Consider the following 27,754-nt stretch of genomic DNA (forward strand, 5'->3'; position numbering starts at 1 on the left):
TCAATGATTTCTGTATAAAATTCCTCCTCCTAGAGCTCCCTTAACATAAAATTTGTTCCAAAGCTACCCAATGGGTAGTTCATGCAGCCATAAATTCAGTCATCATACTTGTAGAATTTGGGAATATAATATGATAGACCTAGATAGTTAACATAATCTCCTAAAATTCCTCCAAATCCCTTATTGAGAACTCCAAATTTGTGCTAACCACTAGTCAACAAATATTCCTAAAATCTCTGTACCTAATATCAATCAACATAATAACTCCTAATTCTAGTCAACATTTCTTGATTTCCAAACTGCACATCAATCAACATAATAACTCTGCTGTCTAGTGACATGTAGGTGTGTAAACTAACTTGATGATTCCTTCCTCTGATGAAGTGGCGATCAATCTCCAAGTGTTTAGTTTGACCATGGTGAATGGGATTTTTCGCAATGTTAATAGCTGTTTTATTATTGCAGACAAGCTTCATGGAATTTCCTGGAGATAACTCTAATCCTTTTAGCATCCTTTCTAACCAAATTCCCTCACAAATGTTGTGTGACATTGCTCTAAATTCAGCTTTTGCACTGCTTCTGGCTTCAACATGCTCTGCTTGTTGAGGATAGAAAAATAAAAGAAAGTTCAGAACAAAAGGCTATAGTTTTCTGGATACTTCATTCTGAAAAAATTCAACATAATTTATAGGGAAAACATAGCATTGAATGTGGTTGAAATTCTTTTAATTGATCGGGATCCTTGATTCTTGGGATCTCTTTGTTAAAACTTTACATCAAAAATTCTCCTAAACTATCTCCAAATCCCTTATCAACAGATTATGTTAATTATCTTGGTCTATCATATTTTATTTCAAAATTCTACACTTCCCCTCAAGTTGGTGGATGTATACCCATTGTACCGAACTTGCTAATGAGAAACTCAAAGTTTGATTTGAACAATCCCTTTGTGGGAATATCTGTCACTTGTTGTGATGCAGGGACTAATGGCATACATATTGTTCCAGCATCAATCTTTTCCTTTGTGGATTCCTATCAATCTCAATGTCTTTTTTCATGTCATGTTGGACTAGATTGTGGGCAATACTGGAGGTTGCTTTGTTTTCATACTACAACTTCATAGGCATAGTCATAAAGTCTTTAATTCTTCCAAAATTTGTTTAAGATGCAACATCGGGCAAATCCCATGTGCCATAGATCTATATTCTACATCTGCACTAGGGGTGTAATTGACCCAAGCCGAGCCCGAATACTGCCAAGCTCGAGCTTGACTCAAAATTCGGAGCATGATACCCAGCTCGAGCTCGATCAAATACCAAAAAGTTAGTGTGGTTTAGGGAGTAAACAGCTGCAAATCAATAGAACATATCTGAGAAACAAGAAGTTGGAACTTTTATAAAAAGTAGTGTTTGATAAACCTCAAGTTTTTGAAGTCTGTTAATTAATAATGATGATGATAATAATAATAATAATAATAATAATAATAATAATAATGATAAAATAGCTGTAAGTCTATCATCATGGAATAATAGTTGTAAGTCTGTCATCTATGATCATGGAATATCTGGGTTTTTTTTATTTGTTACTTCAAAACCTTTATTTATCTTTTGACTGACGTAAAGCTCTATAATCTAGTCTATAAATAATGTTTTATATCCATCTTTTGGCCTCCCAGGATGACAGAGACAATTTTCTCAACCTAGCTTTGGAGGGCTATAAACGTTGCTTGGTCATAGGTGACAAATATGACGTAAGAGTGGTATGCACTTGTATCCAAGTATTTTGTGCACATGATAAAACAAAAATTGTAGGATTTTTGTCATTGAAATGATAAATTACTTTAATTATTTACTTCCTATTGCTTTGATGCGAGCAGCCAATTTTAGTTTTTGTATAATAAGTTCTGCATCCAAATGGGTGGTGCATTTATTTGACTGTATTCTATTTTTCACTTAAAATAATTATAGCTAATAAAATTGCTTTTTTGTAAACTAACCATTGTGCATTTAGGTGTTTCGGCTTGTATCATTGTGGTTCAGCCTTTCATATAGACAAGATGTTGTCAACAACTTGCTTAAAACTATTGATGAGGTATGGAGTTCATTGCCAATGTTCATGCAGTTGAGATTTAACCTATTGTATTTTAAGTGAAATTTTTTTCTTATTCTAGCTCTTGTATGTGTAAATTTGCAGGTTCAAACTTATAAATTTGTTCCACTGGTCTACCAAATTGCTTCAAGAATGGGAAACATTAGAGATGGAATTGTGCCTAATAATTTTCAGGTTTGACAATTTTTGGACTGTTAAATTTTCTACATAGTTCAATTTCATTCTAATCAAATTTATCCATTCGCAGTTTGCCTTGGTTTCTCTTCTGAAGAAAATGGCCATTGATCATCCCTACCATACAATCTTTCAGGTGAACTTAACGGCCTTACTAGCATTTTGTTGGGAAAATGAATTTTCTTTGCAAAAAAGTTTTTTAAAAAATTAAAAAATTCATAAAATTTTAAAAAGATAAAAAATATTCTAAAAAATTAGACAACTTGTGTTGCTGGTAAGATTTGCTGCTGCTTTCCAATCAGTGCATAGGTTGAATAAAGCTTATATATGATTTTATACCAGTGGTTGAAACAGAAATTGAAGGCCTGCATATCCTATGTATCCTAGCTGAGTGTTTTGATTAACTTCTTTGTAGCATTTTATTGTGTATGTATTTTTACATCTAAATATGGTTTATGCATTTTTTGTTTAAATATTGTATTTTTCGATCTGTTTTTATGCTAGCTTCTAGGTCTCGCAAATGGTGATCGTATCAAGGACAAACAGCGTAGCAGAAACTCTTTTGTCGTGGATTTGGATAAAAAGCTTGCAGCAGAAAATCTCTTGGAAGAGTTATCAGCATACCATGGACCTGTTATTAGACAGGTAATTAGATTTTTTTTTCTTTTTATTTATAATTATTTTTGGTTCTTCTTTGTGGTTATTCTTGGATCGGTTATTGTTGTTGCCATTTTTCATTATTTGTCAGATGAAACAAATGGTGGAGATTTATATCAAGCTTGCAGAACTTGAGACCAAGATAGAGGTTTTATTACATGCTCCAAATGTCCACTGTTTCTTGTCTTTACAGTTGGTTATGGTTCTATTTCACTAGAATAATTTATTAATATTCTCTCAATAGGACACCAGTAGAAAGGTACCACTGCCAAGAGAAATTCGCAGTGTTCGACAGCTGGAACTTGTAAGTGCTAAAATATCGATTCATAACTTTTGAATTGTTGGTTTTTATTCAGAAGGTTTCACGTTAGCAGTTACACTCTTCCTGTGTTAAAAATATTTCTATCTTTTTCTGTTCAGGTTATATTTTCATTAATCATAGTCAAAAGGATTGAGGCAGACTATCTTTAGAGAACTATTAACAGATCTATTCTCTTTCTATAGGCAAATACTTAAATATATATGTTTAACATTTTTTCTATTACATGGGTTACAAGTAGCAAACTTTTCTGAGGTATTTAATCCATAAGTGCTACAAAAACTTAGCTGAGTGTTCCTAGGAGGAAGCATTGATGTACCAAGACATTTCAGGTGTCCCAGTTAGGTTTTTAACTTCTCAATCTCTTTTTTGTTGAGCTCTCCTTGTTATTAAGGCTTCTCTAGGCTCAGTTGTATTGTGTTCATGTGAACCTATCCTTGATTTCATGTTTGTCCCTTTTTGGAACTTCTTTCCTGCTTGGAGATTCTCCTTCCGGTTTCTAGCAATGCTCCTTGGTATTCCTTAGATGCAATGACGCTTTTATCCTCAACCATTGCTTTTCAAGGTTCATGCTTTTCTTATGGATGTTTCTGCGGGCGGAACTTATGTTAGGAAACGTTGTTAATTTCAATTCTCTAATTAAGGTTTAGATTGTGATTTTATTTCTTTCCTTAGGTTTTTTTTATTATGATTCTATTTCAATTGATTTCTTTCCTTTCTAGAATAGGTTTCCTATTTATGGAATAATAAACCTTATGCAAAATTTCTATCAAAAACCTAAAGAGATCTGGATCTCTCTCTAACGGGTCCTGAGGTTGTAGGCTCTCTTTGATGAGCTTGAGTTGTTCTCTATCCATCACCCATGACTGAATCCCAAACTCACAGTTGTAATAGATTGTTGGGTACAAGCATCACAGCCCGTCAAAGAACTAAGAAACTAAATATTGACAATTACTCCTGCAGATGCTATCTAAGGAAACTAAATATTGACAATTACTCCTGAATCCTGATATCTTCATGCTAATTTATTTGTCTAATTACATACTGATTATGGCATGTTTCAAACGTATTGAAGAGTAGAACATAAATTTTAAATCACATTTTCTTTGAGTAATCAGAAATTTTTTAAATTTGACTTTTGATCTTTTTAACTCATGCTTGGTTCATGTTGTTGTAACTGGAAAGTAACTGTTATCGTAAACCAGTTCAAGTTTGGCTTTTTGTGACAGTTTCCTCTAACTGGTTTTCTTTATTTCTTGATCCTTGGTGGAAAGAAATTTTTCTTTAGCAGCTACCTTGTTTTGGATTCTTAGTATTTACTTCAATCAGTGGCTATTTAGTGCAACTTTTACTTCTTGAATGCTGCTACTGGGATGCTAAACATTGATTATTCTATTTTGATAGGTACCTGTAGTGACAGCTAGCTTTCCAGTTGACCGTAGTTGTCGATACTGTGAAGGCTCTTTCCCATACTTCAGAGGATTGGCAGACTCGGTCATGTACATTTGGCAATTTTAATTGTTTGAGATCATATCTTCATTTTTCGGTATAATAGCTATGGATGCTAATTGTTATGGATGTTATAAGCAGGGTAATGAATGGTGTAAATGCTCCAAAAGTGGTTGAATGCTTGGGTTCTGATGGTCATAAATACAAGCAGCTCGCAAAATCTGGGAATGATGACCTAAGACAAGATGCTGTAGGAATTTTCTCTATCCATCTGTTTAGTATCTTCTTGGTGACACGGTCAATCTTAAGATATAATCTCAGAAATCTATCTCCTCAGTCCCTTTCAGCATTAAATATAAAAGTCTATACTAATGCCATTAAATTTGGCCAGAAAACTTTATTAAACATCATGTCAAAGTTCAGTCAAACTAGTCTGAAGTCTTGTATGAGCCCATGTTGTGCATCTTTTTCATTTTTGAGGAATGCATCATTTAAATTGAATATAAACTCTTTGAGTACTTTTTGTTCAGGTTATGGAACAATTTTTTGGACTAGTAAATACTTTCCTACAGAATCACCGCGATACATGGAAAAGGAGATTAGTCATACGTACATACAAGGTACTTCCTCAATTCTTTTATAACAAGAATGAAATATTATTTCACGCTTGTTTAGCTGAAGGTTCATTTTCAATGTGGATCAAAGAATTGGCTTCTTTTTCATAATTTTGAAATCTTGGTTTAGATGATGATTAGCTTATAAATTTATTTTTTCCTTTTCTGTAGTTTTGAAAGAACTCTTTTGGGTTTTAATTTTCCTTGGAAAGACTACAAGCATGTCTTCTGGTTGTATAGTCATGTATATCTGAATTCTCTTTATTTTACTTGTACTTTTTCCCTGTTCTCCTTCTTTAGAGGCATCTGATATGGCGTAGAAGGTACTTATATTGATGATGGCATCTATGCAATATTTTTTTTTCTCTTCAATTGGAATTTCATAAGAGATGCTAGGTTCCCTTGCATTGGTCATACAATTTCACCATTTTATTAAGTTCTTTCAATTGTTTGCTATAGAGCTCATATGATTAATTTGATTATATACTTGAAAAAAATGGAGAGAGACAGTGGGGGATTGAGGATTCTTTTTGAAGAACTTGAATGATTATAAGGTTTTGTTTGATTTTTGGCTCTGTGGTGATTTCACCAAGTAAATCATGGAAGATTAAAAAAGAATTGCAGTGCTGGCTAGTTCTGTATTTAAGTACATATGTTTGTGCATTTTAATTAAAAATTGATTTCCTTTCAGAATTATAAATGCATTATTATTGATGAATTAGGTTGTTCCTTTCACTCCAAGTGCTGGTGTTATTGAATGGGTCGATGGCACACTTCCTCTTGGGGAATATCTTATAGGAAGGTTTGTTAACTTACAACCGTTCTAGTCCTTAGCATTCCCAGTTGACTGTGAGATAAGACACGAACTTTAATGACTCAATATCATCAATTTTCAGCAATAGGAATGGCGGTGCACATGGTCGCTATGGAATCGGAGACTGGTCATTTCTAAAATGCCGAGTACACATGTCAAATGCAAGTTTCTTTCCCTTCTATTGTTTCATCAAAAACAGTAGTTTTCTGTTGCTGTAAAATTTCTAACCAGCTTGGATTGCATGTCTAACCCTTCTTCCTCTGCTCTATCTCTTTTGTGATAATCAGTTGGCTTATTTCTGTATGCTCTAAATGTTCTAATTATCTGAAGAAAACATTTCTAACCCATCTTCTCCATGGAGATTGGCAGATGAAAAAGAAAAACTACCTGATATTGTTTTTATTTGATGATAGGAAAAAGACAAGCGCAAAGCCTTCCAGGAAGTTTGTGAGAATTTCAGGTTTAAACTTTGGAATATAAGATATCTTATGTTCAATTGTTATGGTTTTCAAATCCTAACGTACTAGAGGCTTTTTGCAGACCTGTCATGCATTACTTTTTTCTAGAAAGATTTCTTCAACCAGCTGATTGGTTTGAGAAAAGACTAGCTTACACGCGAAGTGTAGCAGCTACTTCAATGGTAGGCATATTCTGCTTTGCATTATTGTTTATGTCCTATTCATGTTAAAGTCAAGAATTGTTTCCCCTTGTTATGCCATCCAACTATTCATTTTTTAACCTTCTAGGACATGATCCCGTTAATCCAAACATAAATAGATGGAAAGACAAAGAATGAACCAAAAAGCTTAGTTCCCATGTCTATTGCACTGATAGATATACTCTTTTGAGAACAATGAGTTGCCAAAAATTGTAGTTATTCTGTTTCCAACAATCAAAGTTCTTCTGTTCTCTCCATATTGAAAAATTCCACTTTTATATAAATCGTTAGAACAAAGTGAAAAATGGAATAAGTTCATCCATTTGGAGGATTTTTGGTCTGTATTATTTCCAAGAAAAACATGTTTATGTTCTTTCCTTTGACTCGTTTATTTATGTTTTAAAAGGTACTATTTCTGATTTCTTGAGTATTAATAACTTCTATAAAAAAAAATATTAATAATGATTCAAATTAAATTCTGATTCATTACCTCTTCGCAGGACAATGTAGTCTGTCACAAAATGTAATAATACTGAAAACATCTTTGTTTCAGGTGGGTTATATTGTTGGCCTTGGAGATAGACATACTATGAATCTTTTGATTGATCAGGCCACAGCAGAAGTTGTTCACATTGATCTTGGTGTTGCTTTTGAACAAGGTTTAATGCTCAAGACACCAGAGAGGGTAGCTTCTTCCATAATTTAACATTCTTTTTTCTCCCATTACTTCTTTCAATTATTGTTAATTAATGAGAAATCTGACATATTTCTGTGAAATAGACTTTAAAACTTATACTGTCCAATCGCCACTGCTGTAGGAAATTAAATTACACAAGCTTAGGAGGAAATCTTTCTTAGGAGTAACCAGAAAATTAATGGCCAGATTTTAGCAACTAAATAAGGGAAGAAACACGACTATTCTACAGCTGTAGAAGATCTGTGTAATCTCTCCTTGATTTAAGTCAACCAAATCAATTCCTTAAAAAAAACAATCCGTAGGTGACATAGCCAGTTTGCATTTTAGATTCTTTGGATCTTTTGTCAATTATGGATGTTCAAAGGATTAGTAGCAAGTTTAGGCACGTGTAGCACAGGTTTCGGGGAGAGGGGTATGAGGGGAGTAATTATGTTTCCTGCAATTTGACACCATTTTACCATTGGTAACTCTCTTTTGGTTCCGGGAGATGTAGTATATGTAGTGAAGTGATATGACCTATTGGTAATGTGGTCAGTAGCACCCGAATCAACAACTTAGATTTATTGTGTTGTACTTTCCCTTGAATTAAGAGAATGGGATAAGGAATGGTTACCTAAATGTGCAAATGAACATGTATCAACCTTTTTTCTATTGAAGTAAGAAGATTTCAAAGCTTCTCATTCTTCTCTTTGTTTAACTGATTGGTCTCAGTTTGGGTTGGATTTGAGGTTTCAGAGACAAGATATTATGGTTTTTCTGGGTTGAGAGAAATGGTCTTTCTTGTTTAGATTTTTATCTATGTACAATATTGGAGAATCTAGGATGGAATTCCTTTATTCGAGTCAGAAAATCCTCAAGGATTTGTCAGCTATTAGTATTTCTCACCGATTATTCCTTTAATTGTGCCAGGTTCCGTTCAGGCTAACAAGAGACATCATCGATGGCATGGGTGTTGCTGGAGTGGAAGGTGTTTTCAGAAAATGTTGCGAGGAAACTCTCTCTGTAATGCGAACAAACAAAGAAGCTCTAATGACTATTATCGAGGTATGACTTTCGTGGACAACTTAAATTCCCTACATTAAGTATCCTTTCCTGATGATGAAAACTATTTGCAGGTTTTTATCCATGATCCTCTTTATAAGTGGGCTTTATCACCCCTGAAGGCTTTGCAGCGTCAAAAGGTATTTTCTTGAACAATGTTTTTTGCATTGAAGTTCAACATTTCTTTGGTTGAGATAAACGAAGAGCAAGACGATGGACATTGGCAATTAAAACCCAACCTAACTGCTGGCTTAATGATAGACCAGAAATTCATAATTGTTACCATTTATATAAACAAATAATAGAGTTCCTCTCCTCCATATTCTATTTTATAGCTGGTTAGTAATATGTATGTATACAACTCAGTTAAGCCACATAAGGTATGTAAATAATCTAATCGAACTAGTTAGTTGGGGACTGATTCATTAAATAGGCCACCTGTTGGGTATTCCTTTCTTTGGAGTACAGGAGAGTCAAATTTTGGTAACTTGGGGCGTCCAATCGGTTTACTCGCCTCCAAAACCAATGATTCAAACACTGGACCGGTGGTCAACTGGTCAGACCACCAATTCCCGTTTCAACTGGTTCGACCAATTGGCCTTGGTCCAATGATAATTAATTAATTAATTAAAAATCCATAACATTAATAAATTTAAAAATATATATTAAAATTTATAAGCTAATTCAGCCAGTTCCCAGTTCATCCGGTCTGGTTCCAACAACACTGTCCAAAACTAAGTGGTGTCCTACTAGGTTGGGATTCGATACCTAGCACTTGCTGTTCGCCTTCTTATGTCTTTGGTTTCAGTTTCTCTTTCTAGTAATAAAAGTCAAATTTTAGGTGCTGCATTAGTGACAATTGGTGGTAAGATGTAGCATCTATTCTATACTATCATCTTATGCTGTGCTTGGAAATATGAATTCGGAAATTTATGTATGGATTCCATTTGTTATATAAATTATGGAATTGAAATGCATGGATTATATATGTGTTTGTGAATTAATTAAGATTCAATATCCTATTTTGTAAGATTTAAAATAAGAATTTCAAAATCGCAAATATATTTATAGGGATTTCAAATTCACCGCTAAATGAAATATCTAACAAATTAATGAATTTGAAAAATAATCACTGATATCATTACATTTATGTGTTTATCACGCATTTTGCACTAAATTGAAATTCAAAACCATTTTCTGAAAAAGTTCCAAATTGCAAGCTTAATTATTTCAGCAATAGCTCACTTGGAGTCATCACCAAATTTAATCTTTTATAAGAGAACCAGCACTTTTATGTAAACAGTAAATTGGCTGAAATGCTTTGACATATGTTTCTGGAAATGATACTTATCTTCTCACAGCATATATTCTCTGTTTTTCCCTCTTGTTGGTTAACAGGAAACAGATTACGATTTGGATACAAGCATAGAAGGTTCCCAAGATGATTATGAAGGTAATAAGGATGCTGCACGTGCTCTCCTGCGTGTAAAACAAAAGTTAGATGGATATGAAGAAGGTGAAATGAGAAGTGTCCACGGGCAGGTAATATTCAATTTCAGCTGTCACATTATTGGTCCTAAATCAATGGAGTTCAAATTGAAATGTTTGATTAATGTGATGTAGGTTCAGCAACTAATTCAAGATGCCATTGATCCTGAGAGATTATGTCAGATGTTTCCTGGATGGGGAGCTTGGATGTGATCCCTTTTCCATATTCTTTTTTCCCCGGTACCCCCCACCCCCGGGCCCGTTTACATTTACACCCAAACATGTTTTTGTACAGGCGGTTCTCTATTTGTATTTTTTTTAATGAGGTTTGAGGGTTTGAGTTTGGGTGTATGTACATTTTGTACAGGAAATTATTACAGGATTTCTTTTTATTGGGGAATTTTAGGGTTTCTGAAATTCAAGATTGCTTCTATAAAATTTGGATTCAACGACTTAAAAACCTGATGTCAAATCGGTTAACTCTCTGCTTTTCAATTCAATACTAATAAGTATAACCCAAGCAAAAAGATTGACAAATCGACATGTTTTATGTCATATCAGATAACTTTTTCTTTTTTTTTTTGAAAAGAAAGACTGTTGAATTACATTATATTAAACTGAACAAAAACATCACTTGCTTTATCAGAGTAAAAAGGATTGTTAGCATTTCTTTAAGAGGATCAATAGTTTGGTAGTGGTTGACAGGCATCAAAAGTTGTTGGATAAGCTTGATCAAAGCAAATTTTGATTCTGTTGAAGAAGTGTCTTTGGAGAATCTTGATCACTTCCAAGCAGTCACTTTGAATTGTCATCCTTTGATACCTATGGCCTTGAAGAAGAACAAGACTATCATACCCCATAATTTAACATCAAAGATTGAACACTACCCCAGATAAGGTTTGTACCCTAGAATTTGATCTCTATTTTTGTCACATAAATCTCCTTCAGTTGATGCAGTTCTTGAGTTTGTCTTAATGGCACCATCAGTGCTTAAATGGACCCAATTACTTGGTAGAGAATTCTCAAATCTAATTTCATGCCGCACTAATAAGTCTTCATTGTGAGTTGGAGCTAGAGCTATACTATTTAGCTCAATCATAAGACTTTAACAATTTCGAAGGGGCTCCAAGTTACACTTTGGAAAGTGAAAAGATTTTTATTCTTCTATATACTCCAAGCAAGCAAACCAAAGAGGCAAAACAAGTTTACCTTTGCCTCAAGGAGTTTTGAAAATATGAAGCTAACCACTCATGGAGATTATCCAAGAAGAAATTACTACTCTGACTTACCGGAATAATCTTCAACCATACTTATCTTGTTGCAGGCATCTTTAATCACATGCAAAACATCCTCTGATTCATGTCTGCAAAACAAAGAAGAGCTATCATTTTCAATCCCTCGCCTCACTTATTCCACATTAGTGAGTAATCGTTGTTTAAGGAGAAGCCATATAAAGATGCGAACTCTTTTATGTCCTTGAAACTTCCAAGCAACGGTCTTGTTATGTTATGGAAGGATGCAGCACCAGTCTTGTGGTTTTGAAATTTTTTTTATTTCTGTTATTGCTTTATTTAGCGTAATTGTTAAACGCTGCGTTTTTGGCGTTAGAAAATTTTAATCAAATAGTCCGTTGTAGCTAGGGTCTGAGTCGTGTTCAAAACGACACGTTTTGAGTCGATACCATTTAATGAAAACAATGTGTTTTAAGGCAACTATTAGTTAACAGCTTGCCAGTCTGTTCTCAGAAATCGTTAGTTTCCCTCTTAAGCACCATTCATGGGGGAAAATTGTTATGCAATTCAGTGGATTGGTTTGCTCATCTCTCGACTCTCATCTCTCATCTCTTTCTCCCTCGAAATCTCTTTTCTCTTCATCTCTTCTCTGTTAAATTTCTTCTGTTCGAGTTCTTCACACATCATTTCAATAGTTGAAGTAGAATTGACACTTGTTTTCTTTTCTTGAGGGAGAGTTGCTGCCGTTGGTGTAAGCCATATTCTCGGCGAAGGTTATTGTCACTCAAAAGCTCTTTCATTTTTAGTCCTAAATTTACCTTGATTTCCTTGAATCTTATCTTTTTCCCACTTGTAAAAGCTCCTCAGTTCCTTAGACAACTTCCTCACTGTTTATATCCCTGCATCGCGCCTCGACTCTTAGCCTTGCTCCACCACCGTTTCATCCCACCACTGTCAGCCTGTCAGCTTTTCCCCGCTCTATCCCCTTTTCAACTTCTGCCCACTCCTGAATTCAAGCACGCATGTCACTCTACCTAGTTGCTCTTCCGCCGCAATCTGTCAGTTTGCTCAGATCTCCGATTTTATATTTATCTAATTAAATATTTATACCAAACATTACCACTTGGATGATTTCAAATGGAGAACCCAAACATAATATAAATTCACAAATATGCCAAGCACTATTAACCTGTCAAAGTTTTATATAAATATTTAACAGTTTCAGTACAATGATATCATAAAAAAAAAACATAAACATAAACATGACATCAATTAGATGTAATAAAAACAACCCTGTTTAGAGGAGGCTGCTATTGATTGCTCGCATTTGTCCTATGTTTACACCCAACCGCAACATGCCATGCTCTATATTCTTTAATTTGCCACTTCTAAATTGGACATTATACAACTAAACGGGGGAATGATATCGATATCTTCATATCGAGACACATGATACTAGGCATCTTTGAAAGAATGCTAGCCTTCGGCATAAACTGAGAACTTCCGAGTCTTCAAGATAGAGCCTGGTTTGGTCTGGGGGTGCAGGGGAGAAATCTATTAGGTAAGGAATACACATGAAAAGAGTTGTACACGAGCTTGGTAGGGTATTCACCTTGTAACATGTGCAAGCCATCAGTTATGCAAGAACGGGACTCAGACCAGATGATTGTTGTAGGCTAGCAGCATAGTCTCGAGCCCAAAGGTCATAGTGTATAATCTCCTCTAGGGAAGGAGTGGCCACAAATTCTTCCTGGTGCTTCTCACATGTTAATTCCACCACCTTAAAAATATCCAAATAGCTGATCCTGAAATTGGGTAACAATTTATTTAGCTCCAAGTCATCGATAACCACAGGAGGATCATATCCACACCCATGTCCGAGCAACATAAATTAAAATAAAAATACTACTACACATGTATGGAATCCCAACACTATAAGAAACCAGCAGATGATTCAAAGTTCCACCAGAACCTGAAGAATTCTCGGTTTGTGTAGAACAAAGAGTTTGTGAATAACAATGCTGAGTGCCACGGCCAATCATATCACTCCATGCGTTACTGGGAACTGAAGATTGTCAGAGTATGAGTACCCAAGGCAGAATTAAGCACCTCAAGGTGATTCGCTTGATTGATTATGCTAGCATAAACTTCATTGACCAATCTCTGATCAAGAGGTTGGGGTTCCACACTTGGTCCGTTGCTGGGTGCAGTGTGACAGTAGCAAATGGCGACAAGATCCTAGTGGTGAAGCAGTTAAATGTGGGCATGAAGTTCACAGCAAAAAAACTGATTTCTTGGTGCTAGTTCTCATGGACTGTGAATAGGTACTGGGGGTAGAGTGGCTCAAGCAAATAGGGCCAATTGTGTGGAACTTTACAGGTCAATGCAGTCTGCTGTTGACAAGCACCTCAATTATGACTCCCATTACCAACAATGCACGTCAGAATCAAAATGCAAACCACATACTGACAGAGGACCTCCAAAGACATATAGCTCACTATGCTCTGCTGTTTGAAGTTTCGGACGAGCTACCTCATAGGTAGCATGATCATAAGACCACCCCGGTGGATAATTCTCAAACAGTCAAAATAAGGCCATACTGATACCTTATCATACAGAAGACGAGAGAGAGAGAGAAAATGGTTGTTGAGATGACTGATGCAGGCATCATCAGGAGGATGGGCAGACCTATAGGCAACCCAACATTCTTCTGGTCAAGGAAAGATCTTTAATCCCTTGGTGGAAGAACTATTGGATGAATCAACTAGAGCTTGCTACTTCTCTCAGCTAGGCCTAAGGTGGATAATAAGAAAGGGAGAATCTTTTTTTGCTATCAATTAGTCCATAATTTTTTTTAAAATAAAAGTACATGGACTCGATTCATTAAAATTGAGTAGAGGGACCGAATTCATGCTTTAACCTTATAAAAAAAAAATCAAAATTCCCATGAAAGGTGAAGGCAGAACCCAGACATAAAACTGTAAAGTGAAAGCAACATTTGTTAACAAGATAACATCAGGAAACAAGACTTACTTTTCGTCTATGAACAATTCCACAGCTTTCTCATTAGCTGCACTAAGAACTCCTGTCATGGTGCCTCCAGCCCTCCCAGCAGCATAGGCAAGACTCATGGAGGGGTATTTCACGTTGTCAGGAGCCTTAAAAGTTAGTGAACCAAGCCTGCATCATCCATCAACCAACTTAACCCATGAGAATGAGTATGGAGGTAATGCATTTTCAATAAACTTACGTTTTCAACCAACAAAAGTTTCAAAGGTAACATGCAGTAAATACACAGTTATATCAAATCTGCAGGCACCAGGCTATTAGCATTATTATTATCATCACAAGTATTATTTCTGTTAATTGTAAGTCAAATGAAAACCTATCAAACTTTGAAAACTTAAATTAGTGGTGAAGTAAATTTTAAAAGGAGACAAACTAATTACTTGCAAAGATCAAGTCGAGGCCAAGTTATTTCAGAGCAATAAATTCTTTCTGGCCATGACATAGTGTAGAGGATTGGCAAGCGCATATCTGGCCATCCCAACTGAGCCAGCACTGATGAATCCTTCAAAACAAGAAAATGCAAAAATAATGATGGGAAATGAAAATTCAATTCCATTCTATGCTCTCCACATCTTGCAATTCAAGGGCACAGGTCCCGCACAAACTAAACGGTAAACAACATGTAACATTTGTAACATCACCAAGAAGAAGTAGCCAACAAGATTAAGTTAAGAGTAACACCTGTGTTTCAACCATTGAATGTATAATAGATTGCGGATGAATTACTATCTCAATATCATCATACTCAGCTCCAAATAGGTAATGAGCTTCAATGACTTCTAGACCCTGTCAAATAGACAAAATCACTTAATGCTAGTAATTTAGACTAGGTTGACATCTAAATGATGACATACTATATTAAAAAGTACAATGCTTGTAATTTTGAATGAGACGTTTGATAAAACTAAACCTTATTGAAAAGGGTAGCAGAGTCCACAGTAATCTTTTTCCCCATATTCCAGTTAGGATGCTTCAAAGCATCGGCTACTTTGACTTCTTTTAATTTATCAACAGGCCAATCCCTATGTGGAAGAAAATGAGCAAATTGTTCAATACAGCTTCTTTCTTAGTGATGTTAAAGCAAGTTATATTAAATGTTCAGTAAAAAATATAATCGAAATGGAAGTTCATGTTTATGCACATCCAGGCCTAGTTTTAACAATGTCAATTTCTTTTCAATTGAAGACAGAAAGTAAGGAGATGTCAGCAAGTAAACAGTTCATTATATCAGGCTTTCAACTTACAAACTTAATCATTCTAACTTATATTATGATTCTACACCTGAAAGCCCCACCAGATGCAGTCAAAATAATACGCCGAAGTGCACCCTCTGGTAATCCCTGAATACACTGAAGAAACACAAGATTCTATGAGCTTGATCTGTAGTTATCAAGAATGAGTTAAGCAATAAAATGACAGCTCAAGCAAGTTGATGCAACAAGTTACACCAAAAAAAGAGCAAAGACAGCCAACTGTTGACAAGAAAACAACACATTTGACAAATAATCTCTGAAATACGAGCAATTTTCAAATAATCTTATTCATTGTATTATGGTTCCGCACCTGAAATATGGCAGAATGTTCAGAATCAGCTGGAAGAATTTTTACTTTATGTTTGTGAGCAAGAGGAAGGACAAAGGGGCCACCAGCGATCAGGGTCTCTTTATTGGCCAAAGCAATATCTTTGCCTGCTTCTATTGCAGCAACTGTAGGCTACAAAATATAAAAAATAAAATAAAAGATCAGGATTTTAGCAGTGCAAAAATATATACTAATAAACAACAAACTATTTACTTCTCCTTCTAATAAATATTCTAATGGTTGACGGTAAACTGTAGTTCATAATATCTAGAATATACTTTGTTCAGTGGATACAAAGGAAGCTATGCATGGAGGATGCAGAGATATATCTGCAGATATCAGTGCGTACCTTCAATCCCGCACAGCCTACTATCCCTGTAACTACACTGACAGCATCTGGATGGCGAGCAACCTGGAAAATTTTAAGCCATCTAAATACTAAAAGTTACTTTATCTTGTTAAATAAAAGAAACAAAGAACTAAATGATAGGTACCTCTATAACACCTGATTCCCCAGGAATAATCTCAGGCTTTTGCTCCATATCAGCCAAAGCCTCTTTTAGTTCATTTACCAAAGACTCGTTTCTAACAGCAACCAATTGAGGTTTGAATGTCTTAACCTGTAATAAGCAGAACAATTATCAGCCTACAAAGTTGCTACTCCCTATTCATTTAAGCAAAAACTCAATTCATGTTTTAAATCTTATAAGAAAAAATTATCATATTGATTGTAACACTTTTAAGCATCTGCTGAAACCAGTTTATATGAGATTATACTACAGAACCACAGATGACTCAAGTATCAGTAGGTCATGATGACACCAAAATCATGTTAGTCCATGAATCAAGCTACTCAAGCCCAAGGTTGACATCTCCAAATGGTTTTTATGTAAGAAAACACTAACGCATGACATGTTGCCGGTAAAACTGAATTGTTACCTGATCAACAAGAAGGGTCACATTTGAACCAGCAGCAAGCGCCACAACTCTGAATTTATCTGGATTCTCTGCAACTATGTCCAACGTCTGCAAAACACCAAATTGTGATTCTAAACAATTTGATCAGGTGCTATGCAAGCCTAAAACTGGAGCAAAAAGCTACATAGGCAAATGGCCGCCAGATAGTTTAATCGTAAAAGGCCAAAAAGTTACTTTTAGCATGTAACAATTAAAAGTTTTTCGCTTTGCCCCATTTCACCTGAGTTCCAATGGAACCAGTTGAACCAACGATGGAGATAGGCTTGGGGCCATCCCAAGTTTTGTGTCCGGGATCTGGAAAAGCTCGTCCAGGCCATGCAGGTGGTGGTTGAGGAGCCTGAGCTGAACATTGAACTTTCCTCCCAAACGTGGTGCCACAGTCCTTCTTCAAAACAAAACCCCCTTCAAATTCACAAAACAACAATCTTTAAAAATAAATCCAAACCCAAGAAACCAAAAGAGAAGCATTTTCAGGGATTTAAACAAATAAAAACAGTTTTCCAGGTGTCTAGGAAACCAAGCACGGAAGAAAGAAAGGATGAAACTAGGATAAGTTGCAGCAAAAAAATAAAAACCTGGAAATAGCTTGGAGAAGGAGCTGGACTTAGTAGAACCCAAGAAGGAGATAGAATGGATTTCAGGAGGAGAAACCAAATTCAAAGCCATGATAACTGTGAAAAGGAACTCCCTTTTAACTCAAAACAAAAAGGAAATCACACCAGGCTAGGCTTTGGAAAAATAAAAAGTGGGGGTGCCAAAAGAAAAAACTTTGAGAACTCTTTGAATAAGGAATTGGTATAAATGTGTGGAGGTGGGGGAGTTTGTGGAAGTGGCAAAGGGTGGTGGGGGTGGTCTGCTGGCGTTTGTTTTTAGCATATGTATATATAGTTGGGCAATGGGACAATTGGGACGGTAACATCATCAATAACCATACACATATACTAACCAGTTACCACTATGGTTCTGGTAGTATAGTCTTTAAGACCCAAGATGATGGTCTCAGCTACCTTGGTCGTTTCATAAAAAACTTGTTAATCAATATAAATATGTTAATCAATTTTATATTTTTTTTTGACTGAATCTGATATAACAACTAAAAACTTAAGAAAAATATATATTATATATATTTACATGTGAAAATAATAAAATTAATAAATAATACATTAAATTAAAAAATAATTCTCAATTTGAAAAACTTCTCGATAAATAAACTTATGAAATATTGAATTTTTTGAAAGAAAATAAAATTTGAAACTTTAAATTTGTTCATTAAGCTTGTTGGAAAAAATAGATTGAAGAAAATTAAAAATTGATGATAAATTAGAATTATTTTGACAAAATATATAAATATTATCTTAATTAAACTTGGGGAGTAAGGACATTGAAATAAATGAGTGAAGTGGAAGACGGCCGGTGGTGGTGGTTTGCTGATTGAGCAATATAAAGTGGGATGGTAATACATGCTTAAGTATACTACATTATACTTTTTGACTTTTTAAGACAAGAGGATAAAGGAATGAGCAATAATGTGATAATTTTATTCTTTTGAAATAGAATTACGAAAACGTTTATTATATGTTTCTCTTAAAATAGCTATATTGCTGAATAAAGAAAACACCCACTATCACGTTGTGGGTGCGCAAATATTATAGGTACCAAACATATTTTTTGGCAATATTTTCTACTGCATGCATAAACTTCTTGTCGTTTCTATCATTTTATTATTATAAAATTTTCAATTGAATTTTGTGTGATAGGAATTAGAAAATTATTTTATTTTATTTTATTTTATAAATTAACTGATTAATTATAAGGTATTCTTATATATCATACTATTATTTAAGTGTATAATTAAATTAATACTACAAATCAAATTAATACCAAATCAATCAATAAAATTATTAAATTAATTTTATATATTTTAATTAAATTATATTTTAAAATTCAATTACACATCCACAAATCTAACGTCATCAACACTAGTCATATAAAAAAATAGCCCTCTAAATCTTTGACACCAATATTATATTATAATTAAAAATAAATTAGGGATATTAGATTTTCTATTTTAAGAAATAACTCTTGACTAAAACCAACTATTCACTTAAAAACAAGACTTTATTTTTATTTTAAAATATAATATTTTTAATTTAAAAATAATTTTCAACTACAAAATTAATACGATGAATTCGAGTATTAAGTATTTTATTGAGTTAGTGTCACTCTCAATCGGTCATCAATTCAGTTAAAAATTATAAAAATATCATTCCGTAATGAAAATAAGTTATAATATTTTAGAGTATTTTAGTCTTTTATTTAAAAAAACCAATTACAATATGTACATGGTAGGATTTAAACCTATGCCAATTAATTTAGTAAAACCTTAAATTTATCACTCAACTAAATTTTAATTTTAATGTATTTTATACATTTTATTTTAATATGCACAAGCTACTATCTCCAATTCTCCATTAGTTGTATATATATACTTATTATTTATTAAGTGTTTTACTAAGTTCGTGTCACCTCAACCGGACCACCAATTCTATTAAGAAATTATGAAAATATTATTTCGTAATTAAAATAAGTTATGCTATTTGAGATTATTTTAGTATTTTCATTTCAATTAAAATTAATTGAAATATGCATATCGTGGGATTTAAATCCGCGTCAATTTGATCAATAAAATTTTAAATTCACCACTCAACTAAAGCTTCATTTTGATGTGTTTTATACATTTTATTTTAATATGCACAAATTATTATCTCCATTAGTTGCACATATTAATAACGTTATTAATTGAGTTGGTGTCATAAGTCAACTCCACACTAACTCACATTTGTTGACAAAATTATGATAAATCATTCTAGTGCATTTAGTATTATTTATCTAATGCATTTATGTGTTTAAATTTTATTTTGCTCCCAATTTAATATTTTTAATTTTAATATCGTCATGATTAATTAATTTTAAACTATACGTTTCTTATTTATTGTATGATATTTTTAAACACACAATTATATTATAAACCTGTAATTACCATACACTATAAAATTTCTAATACTTTTTACATAATTTACTTAATTAAATTTGTTTCACTTTATATCAAACAAAATCACTTACTTTTTTTTATATATAATAGTTATATGTAGTACTTACTATATCCAAAAATTTATAAAGTTGGTGCATTCATTAATTACACATTATCTCAATTAGTAAAATTATTTAAAATAAAATTAATATTAAAATATTCAACTAGAGTGAATAATATATTTTTTAAATTTACTAAATAATATTAAAATAATTGGATTGTATAGTCAAATGAGATTATGGATATAATTTCAAACTTAAATATTTATTAAAGATTTACTTGAATAGCAAAAAGTAAATCGGTGAAAGTGTTATTATAAAAATTGTAAATTTCTAGATGTGTTTGATTGATGAAGGGTAATTACATCGTAATTTTTATGTCATGTTTGGTAGTACAAACTGTAATTACACAATTACATAATTTATATTTTTAAAGTATATTAATTACTATAAAAATTATTGGTACGATATTTTTTAAATGAGTAATAAAATTAAAATCAAATAATCATATGTAAAATATTATTTCAAAAAAGTAGTTCATAATATGTTTACTAATAAAAATTATAAGAAAAATAAACATATTGTGACACATTTTTATAACATGTAAATTATTTTTACAATATACTTATTTACCATAACTTTAGAAAATTTTAAGATTTAAATAATATAATTTTTATTATAACTTTATAAAATTAATATGAATCGGTTTTATAATATAATTTTGTTAATATTTATAATATAATTTTAAAAAACTTGATCATAATCATCCTAAATATTTATACGTGTTCATGTTTATAATATAATTTTTACAACTTAAAACTTGTATAAAAATAATTTTTAAAGTTAAATAATGTACGAGTGTTTAGAAAACAATAATATAATTGGATTTGGATGTAACTAACCAAGTAATTGCTTCTAATAATTGGGAAGTGTAATCAAGATGCGTCAATTACACCTAATTTAGTGACACTTACCAATTATAATGGTTATTTTAAGTAATTACACCGAATTTAATTACTAAGTAGGTGTTGAAACACGAACTAAAGTAAAATTAATTGGACGGTAACTTTTTGAGTTCTCTATATTTTGAAATTAAAATATTAACTTTCTCGTTTTTCCTCGTTTCATCAGAAAAGAAAGTGAAAGGATGTAAGGACAAAGAGAGAAAATCCCAATGTCTCATTTATATAAAAATTTATCGTCTTCTTCAAATCTAAAGATTCTTCATTCAGCAATACGTTTAATAATTCATTGTTAAAATCAGAATTTCTGCGCCAACCACACTTTGATATAATAATAACATGTAAACTCTAAATTTTTAAGATGCGAGTGAAGTTTTATTATTTACAGGTTTCATAGTTATATTAAAATTATCGATATATTATTCTGTTTAATTAAATTCATAGTTGACTTAAAAGTCTATTAGACAATGGTAAGAATTGACGATTCTTATTTTCTGAGTAAAAATTAGATTTGAATTTTTCGAATCCGTGAAATAATTTGAGTTAAATTAAAAAATTAAATGCGTCAAATTAAAATATTGTTATAATATAACTAATTCCATATTAAAGTATGTAAATTTCAAACCAAAAATTTTCAAAGCAATATAATAAAAATATTATATTTTAGTATGATCAACTTGAACTATTAATTAACTTATTTAGGTCCCAAAATCATTATTTTAGAAAATTTTAAAATTTTATTTTTCTTTATATATATTTTAGGATTTGTTATTTTTTAAATATATAGATTTTAGAATTTTTATAAATATTTTGAAATTTAAAAATTATTTTAAATTATTTATGATTTTTGTTGAGAGAGTGACCAATTTGCTCATTTTCAAAATTGCTAGGGACCAAAGGAGTATTTACACCAATTTGTTATTCGAGTTATTCAAATTGTAAAATTCAGCTCGACTTGAAACTCGAATTACTTATTAGAGTTGGCTCGAATAACTCGAACAACTCAATTTAATTAAGTCGAAAATCGATTTTTTTAAATCGAATCAAATTTGATAAATGGTCATGTAGTGATTGATTATGATTATGATTATAATTTTTTGTTTAATTTTAATTTTAAGTAATAAAAAAATGAGGGTTGATGCAATTAAAATGGGTAGAATTCTTATAAATAATTGTATTGAGTTGAAGTAAAATAAGAGAAGGGATCTACAGTTTGTGAAATTTGGAGATATTCCATTTCATGAAGTTTGTCTCTTCACAAATAACTTGCGTATAATTGGTTAAGTAGGAAACATGAAATATAAGTGGGCGCATTTTGGTCATCTTTTGTCTTTCTAGACACAAGCATCTCCCCTAATTTTGTTCTCACTCCAACTCTGTCTTAATTATTAAACAGGTGCTTCTTTTCATCATTCCAGATTCTTTCTTTTCTTTCTTTTTCCAAGTAAACTTTGATAACTGTAAGGTTTTTTTTTTTTTTTTAAGATTAAATCAATTGTTGATGAAACTCGAATTCTAATCATTGACAAATTGCTAAGAATTATTGGGCTAATGCCCAAATAATACCCCAGCCCAAGATCAAGTTTTGCCTTAACAAAAGACATCTAGCAGCACATGACTTTTATAGGTTCCAACACTTGGTGGGATCACATATGGGCACTTGTCATGTGCCGCGCTCCTGACACAGATTACCTTATATCCCATACAATATACTTCGGCTCAGCTAAGAACAAAAATGGGGGACTATCAATTAACCCATACTTGATCTCCAAGGCAGTTTGGCTTAAGGTCCTAAGTAACATCATCTTCCTCTCATGCTTCTTTTACTTATCATTTCTTTGCTTATCTTACATTAGAGCTTTACTTAAACCATTTTATGTCAGAAGCTCTAAGTATCGAAGGGTTGGAACTGCTGTGATTCGTGGTTCATTAGTTCAGGCAATGGCCGGAGGTATTTATATTTGATATTTTTCACTGCTCTATATTGTAAACTGTTATTTATGCTACCACGAATAACATCTCAGAGTCCAAGCTCTAGGACCCCTTAGCTCAGTTTTTTTCACCATGGTGCCCTTCATAAATTAATTTATCCACCTTAAAGTCCAACTTCCATAAAAAAAAAAGTTTCAACAAGTACAACTCAAGTTGGTATTACTTTGCTTATCAAGCTCCAATGTGAAAATAATTGCTAAGTTCAAAGATTAACTTAGACCTCAAAAAAGTTTAAGCCCTATTGTGAGAATAGTTATCAAGTTTAAGCCCTAAATATTGATTTAATCCAAAAGTAAACTATTGAGTTAGAAATGTTAACTTCTTCGCCCATCGCCTTTTGAAACAAAAGAATTATTCGGGTTAAAGAATCACAATTTTAGAAGTCAACAATGGTGAAGAGTAGGCAATCATCGACAAATTGGAGGTGGGAGATTCTTAGGCAAAAGTGATTGATCTTTAATCCATCAAAGTGATTATCATTCACAACTTACTCGAGAAGAGACAACACATTGGCCATAATAATGGAAAGGTACGGGAAACAAGAGGTTGCCTTGTCTAAGACCTCTTTTTAGAGCAAAGCCTTCTTTGCTCTCTCACCATCGATCACAAAGCCTAGACGGACAGTGAAAACTCGTGTCATGCCACAATTCATTGGTCACAAAAACTCATTTTTCATGGGAGTTGATTGAGAAATTTCCAAGAAATTTGGTCATAAATCTTAATTATGTCAAATTTAATAGTTGTAGCCTCTTTTCTCCTTTATCTTCGTTTCTATAATGCATGAAAAACTTTACGGGGGATGATAATGCTTTGTTGAATTTGTTGATCGGTCACAAATGCAAACTTGATGAGGGTATATAATATTTGAAAGAAAGTATCCTTAAGAGTGATTTTGTACATGAAAATACAATAGCCAATGGGGCGACTTTGAGAGATCAACTCCGGGTCATTTGCTTTCATGGTCAATATAGTGTTCGTGTAGTTGACTTTTTAATAAGAATCTGGTGCTGGAAAGAAAAATTGAAAACCGTCAGCGCCCTCCTTGATCAAATCCCAAAAGTTGAGGCAAAAAGTGCCAGAGAAACCATTGGGCCCAAGGGCCTAAAGGGAACCGATTTTAGAAACATTTTCAATTTCCTCATTAGGGACAATATCCATAAGAACAACATTCATCTCTTTGAAGAATCAACTTGTCCACCATTGCAAGCGATTCATTAATTCTAGGAATTAGAACATGATGGAACAACTCAGACACCTTATCTTCTTCATCAACCCATTTCCCGTCAAGCCCCTTATTTCTTCGAATGGCATTGGTGTTGCGATGTTGAATAGTGTTGAGACTGCCAAGCTTGAGCCAATTATTTCTTCCATCTCCTAGATGGAGTCGAGTTTCTTTTTCATGGCTTGAGCTTCATACCTTGTTTAAGTGGTAGTCTGGGCCAATTGTAGGTAAGCAGGTTTTTAAGGAGTTTGGCCATCATCTTTCTATTGTTGCCGAATTTCGACCTACTCCATTCGTGGAGAAATGAGAAGGTAGTCCTGAGTTTTCCATAGGTGCTGTGATCACCCATATCTCCCGTACTCAAGTTCCAACTGTCCTGAATAATTGCACCACAATTTGTTGGCGGAAGGAAATATCAAATTCCATTCCACCATCACCAACACACGGTCAAGTTTTTCTTGAATAGCATCAACCCGTCCTAATTTCCCACGAGATCCATAAATTTGCACTCATCAATCCACTGACAATTATTTTTTTAAATGATAGAAATATACCTAAAAACATTTCAATATTTATATCTCTTCATGAGAATGAATACATTTTTTGAAAGAACAAATGCTAAGACACAGACATGTAAATTTCTAGTGGTTCATCATCTGTTTTCTTCTCTAACCAAATGGGGGGTGGAAGTCATAATTATCAATCTTTCTGTTCCATTGGGAGCAAAAGCCATACTATTAGTCTTACCAGTTTTTTTCTTCAAGTGCTAAGAAAGTTGCAGCAATTTGAACATAGAGTAGAGGGTTATATATAGATGATGAGATTTGGATCCCTAATATGTCAGATATCACTTTGTGGGAGTTGATTGCATGAATGAATTGATCCAAGACCTTAATTCTGTACGCCATCTTTTTACCAAAAATGAAATAAATTTGTTTCTCCCCTGGAGATATATAGACATTGAGGACAACCAAATTAACCATCAGAAAAGTACAGCCACAATTAATTAGCTGGGATAATTGTTTCCCTTTGCTTGGATTCCAGGGAAATCTCCAGAGAAAAGAGTGACAAGAGATATATATATATATATATATATATATATATATATATATATATATTGATATTAGATCAGAATCCACCACAAAACCGGCTTTGACAACATTAATATCACCCTACCGATAGCTTGATAAGAGCAGATGTGCAGGGCGATAGAATCCAACTCCTATGCAGACACAAGAACCAGGCACCAAATGACCAATAAGAGGGTGTATACCATATCCAAATCTGAATGCTTACATTGTTATCTTTTGAAGGGAAAAAATTTCACAAGAAAAACATGATATCATATGTTCTCTGTATAATAACGAAAACCGAATGTGCAGCTCAAGTTGATTGAATCCAATCGTGCTATGATTTTGTAATTGCCTCAGAGATCATGCAGATTCATGGGTACAGAGTTCGTAACCAGATAAAAGCGAGCTTAATGCAAATGCAGTAAAAGCCAGAAAGGCCATTGCAACTGAGGCACTAGTCATCTCAGTGAATTCATCTTTGCCCCAATTAGATTGCCAATCATCTATTCGGGTGGCCGCTGCAGATGATGCTGAAAGCAAAAGATAGGCTAGTATCTGCAAGATGAAAACAAAGAAGCAAGCAATTCTCTTTCAGCATTTTGCTCTTTGTTTGCACATATAAACGCATGCCTTTGTGTTTCACTTGGACATTTTGCGATTCAAACAGCCATATGTATCTTATATAACACTTAAATCCATACATATGGTGCAATTTTATTAGCAAATTGGATGCAAGGGCATGTGAAGTGAACTCAACCTATCACAAGAAATGGGAAATCTAATTAACAGTTGCCAATAGTGATACACTGATACTCGACAACATGGCAAGAGCCAAGAGGCATATCCAGGGAGAGTTGCAGTAAATTAACTTGTATAGTAATTAAGAAAATGCCAGGGGTGAATAACTGCTAACAATGAAAGCTAAAGTGGCTAGTTTACAATTAAGTGTTCTATAAAATGCAAAAAACTTGCCTGATCCATGAAGAAATCAAAATGCTGACGAAGGTAATGGCGAATGACATGTTTTCCCATGATGAGATGATAAGCTAGAGCATAGGCTTGAAACCCCGCATATACAAATCCAATCACATTTACCGATAGGCAATACCTGTAAAAAAAAATATATTCAGTGAAACATGTTAATGTAAAAAGTAGACATTTAATGAAGCATTTAATGAAGAACCTGTATTCTTTATAGCGGTCGAAAGAGTCACCGCTCCAGCCTGAGGTTTTATCAGCAGCCATAACAGAGAAAGATATCAAGCATAAAACAATTTCACTTAATCGAAACCCTAGAGCTGCCATCTTCACAGTCTCCTTCACCTTCGATCTCCTCAGCACAGCCGCCACTGCCCTTGCTCCTCCTCCCCTTCCCCCTCCACCACTCACTTTCGTCTTCGTCGTCATCCCCTGTCCTTCCTCCCTCACCGATCGGTTCACTGACAATTGCAAGGGTTGTTGCGGTGGAGTAGTCGGCGGAAGCGGAGGCGAAGCAAACGGGGAAGAATTGGCGTTGAACTGGGTGGACTTGTCGAAGGCGACGAGTGCCTTGCAGTTGTCAACTGGGGGGGAGACTGCCGGAGGAACATGAGGAGAGGAGGTATTTTGGGGATCAGGCGGGTCGGGGTCACCGTGGTCTGATCGGAGAGGTGAGTGGGGCGAGTCGAGGTGAGACAGTGAGTCGGAGTTTGAGGAAGAGGATTGTTTCATGATGTCATCGAGAGTTTGATTGTTTTTCATCGAGGCTTTGGGTTCCATTTCTTTCCGGAAATCTAATGGGCTGAGTAAAAGAGAGGAAACAAACTAAAATTAAAATTAGAAAGAAAAAGAAATCAGGGTTTGGGGTAGCGAGAAAATGAGTGAGTGAAAAGAGAACGATTGAAGAATATAAGACTTTTAAGGGAAATTTTTATTTTTTTTGTCTAACAACGAGCTGCTATTTTTGGTGAGTAAAGATTATATTTCTGCAGTAAGAATATGAGAAGAGGAGAAAAAGAAAAGAAAAAGAAAATAAAGAAATAAAAAGAAAAATTAAATTGTTAAAAATATAAAAATATAGACACTAGTTTTAATAAATAAAAACATAACAAAATTTCATTAAAATAAAAGAAGAATGGAGGAAAACGAGGAGAATGAGAAGCGAATTAAAAAAAGAAGAAGGAAAGTTCAAAAAATTTAAATGGTTCAAAATAAAAAATTATAAGAACTAATTGTATAATTTAATATAAAAATTTTATTTGAAATGATGATTTAACGTACTACGTCAGCTCCACCATTAGTGTACTTAACGTTCAGTGATTAAAATGTTACAATATGATAACGTAAATGACTAAAACGTAACATTTTAAATATAATTGACTAAAATATAATTTAAAATAAATAAAAATAATTATTTTAATAGTTTACCCGACTTTTTAATTTACTGATTTACCTCGAGCTTTAGCTTTCGATCTAGTGCAGTAATTTATGACAAAGCCCAGGATTTTTACCGGTAAATTCCTCTCACGTTTCTTTGGTATGACGTGGCAAAATACT

At 33.5% G+C, this 27,754-nt stretch overlaps 3 protein-coding genes across 3 annotated transcripts in view; 1 reads left to right on the forward strand and 2 right to left on the reverse strand.

Moving 5' to 3' along the window:
• The window catches only part of LOC105800021 (serine/threonine-protein kinase ATM), a 50,368-nt gene extending 39,888 nt beyond the window's left edge, over positions 1-10,480 (forward strand). Inside the window, exons 61-79 of the mRNA XM_012630880.2 lie at positions 1,676-1,759; positions 2,011-2,091; positions 2,194-2,283; positions 2,357-2,419; positions 2,788-2,928; positions 3,032-3,088; positions 3,185-3,244; positions 4,664-4,758; positions 4,850-4,958; positions 5,239-5,328; positions 6,045-6,124; positions 6,219-6,297; positions 6,550-6,596; positions 6,677-6,776; positions 7,348-7,479; positions 8,401-8,535; positions 8,607-8,672; positions 9,931-10,074; positions 10,156-10,480. Coding sequence (XP_012486334.1) covers positions 1,676-1,759; positions 2,011-2,091; positions 2,194-2,283; positions 2,357-2,419; positions 2,788-2,928; positions 3,032-3,088; positions 3,185-3,244; positions 4,664-4,758; positions 4,850-4,958; positions 5,239-5,328; positions 6,045-6,124; positions 6,219-6,297; positions 6,550-6,596; positions 6,677-6,776; positions 7,348-7,479; positions 8,401-8,535; positions 8,607-8,672; positions 9,931-10,074; positions 10,156-10,233 — 1,731 coding nt within the window. The 3' untranslated portion in view covers positions 10,234-10,480. The remainder of the gene's footprint in view (positions 1-1,675; positions 1,760-2,010; positions 2,092-2,193; positions 2,284-2,356; positions 2,420-2,787; positions 2,929-3,031; positions 3,089-3,184; positions 3,245-4,663; positions 4,759-4,849; positions 4,959-5,238; positions 5,329-6,044; positions 6,125-6,218; positions 6,298-6,549; positions 6,597-6,676; positions 6,777-7,347; positions 7,480-8,400; positions 8,536-8,606; positions 8,673-9,930; positions 10,075-10,155) is intronic.
• Positions 10,481-12,424: 1,944 nt separating this feature from the next.
• LOC105800022 (1-deoxy-D-xylulose 5-phosphate reductoisomerase, chloroplastic) lies at positions 12,425-17,742 on the reverse strand. The gene is made up of 13 exons (XM_012630882.2): positions 17,456-17,742; positions 17,101-17,282; positions 16,842-16,928; positions 16,397-16,522; positions 16,252-16,314; positions 15,885-16,034; positions 15,603-15,670; positions 15,232-15,343; positions 15,003-15,107; positions 14,702-14,823; positions 14,286-14,432; positions 12,865-13,057; positions 12,425-12,785 (listed from the first exon to the last, which is right to left on the reverse strand). The coding sequence occupies exons 1-12, from the start codon at positions 17,544-17,546 to the stop codon at positions 12,889-12,891; spliced, it is 1,422 nt and encodes a 473-aa protein (XP_012486336.1). The 5' UTR covers positions 17,547-17,742; the 3' UTR covers positions 12,425-12,785; positions 12,865-12,888.
• A 7,655-nt stretch (positions 17,743-25,397) lies between these two features.
• LOC105800023 (CASP-like protein 4A3) lies at positions 25,398-27,147 on the reverse strand. The gene is made up of 3 exons (XM_012630884.2): positions 26,403-27,147; positions 26,192-26,327; positions 25,398-25,774 (listed from the first exon to the last, which is right to left on the reverse strand). The coding sequence occupies exons 1-3, from the start codon at positions 26,975-26,977 to the stop codon at positions 25,580-25,582; spliced, it is 906 nt and encodes a 301-aa protein (XP_012486338.1). The 5' UTR covers positions 26,978-27,147; the 3' UTR covers positions 25,398-25,579.
• Positions 27,148-27,754: the final 607 nt, after the last annotated feature.

This window comes from Gossypium raimondii, chromosome 9 (genome assembly GCF_025698545.1).
Source record: "Gossypium raimondii isolate GPD5lz chromosome 9, ASM2569854v1, whole genome shotgun sequence".
Taxonomy (NCBI): domain Eukaryota; kingdom Viridiplantae; phylum Streptophyta; class Magnoliopsida; order Malvales; family Malvaceae; genus Gossypium; species Gossypium raimondii.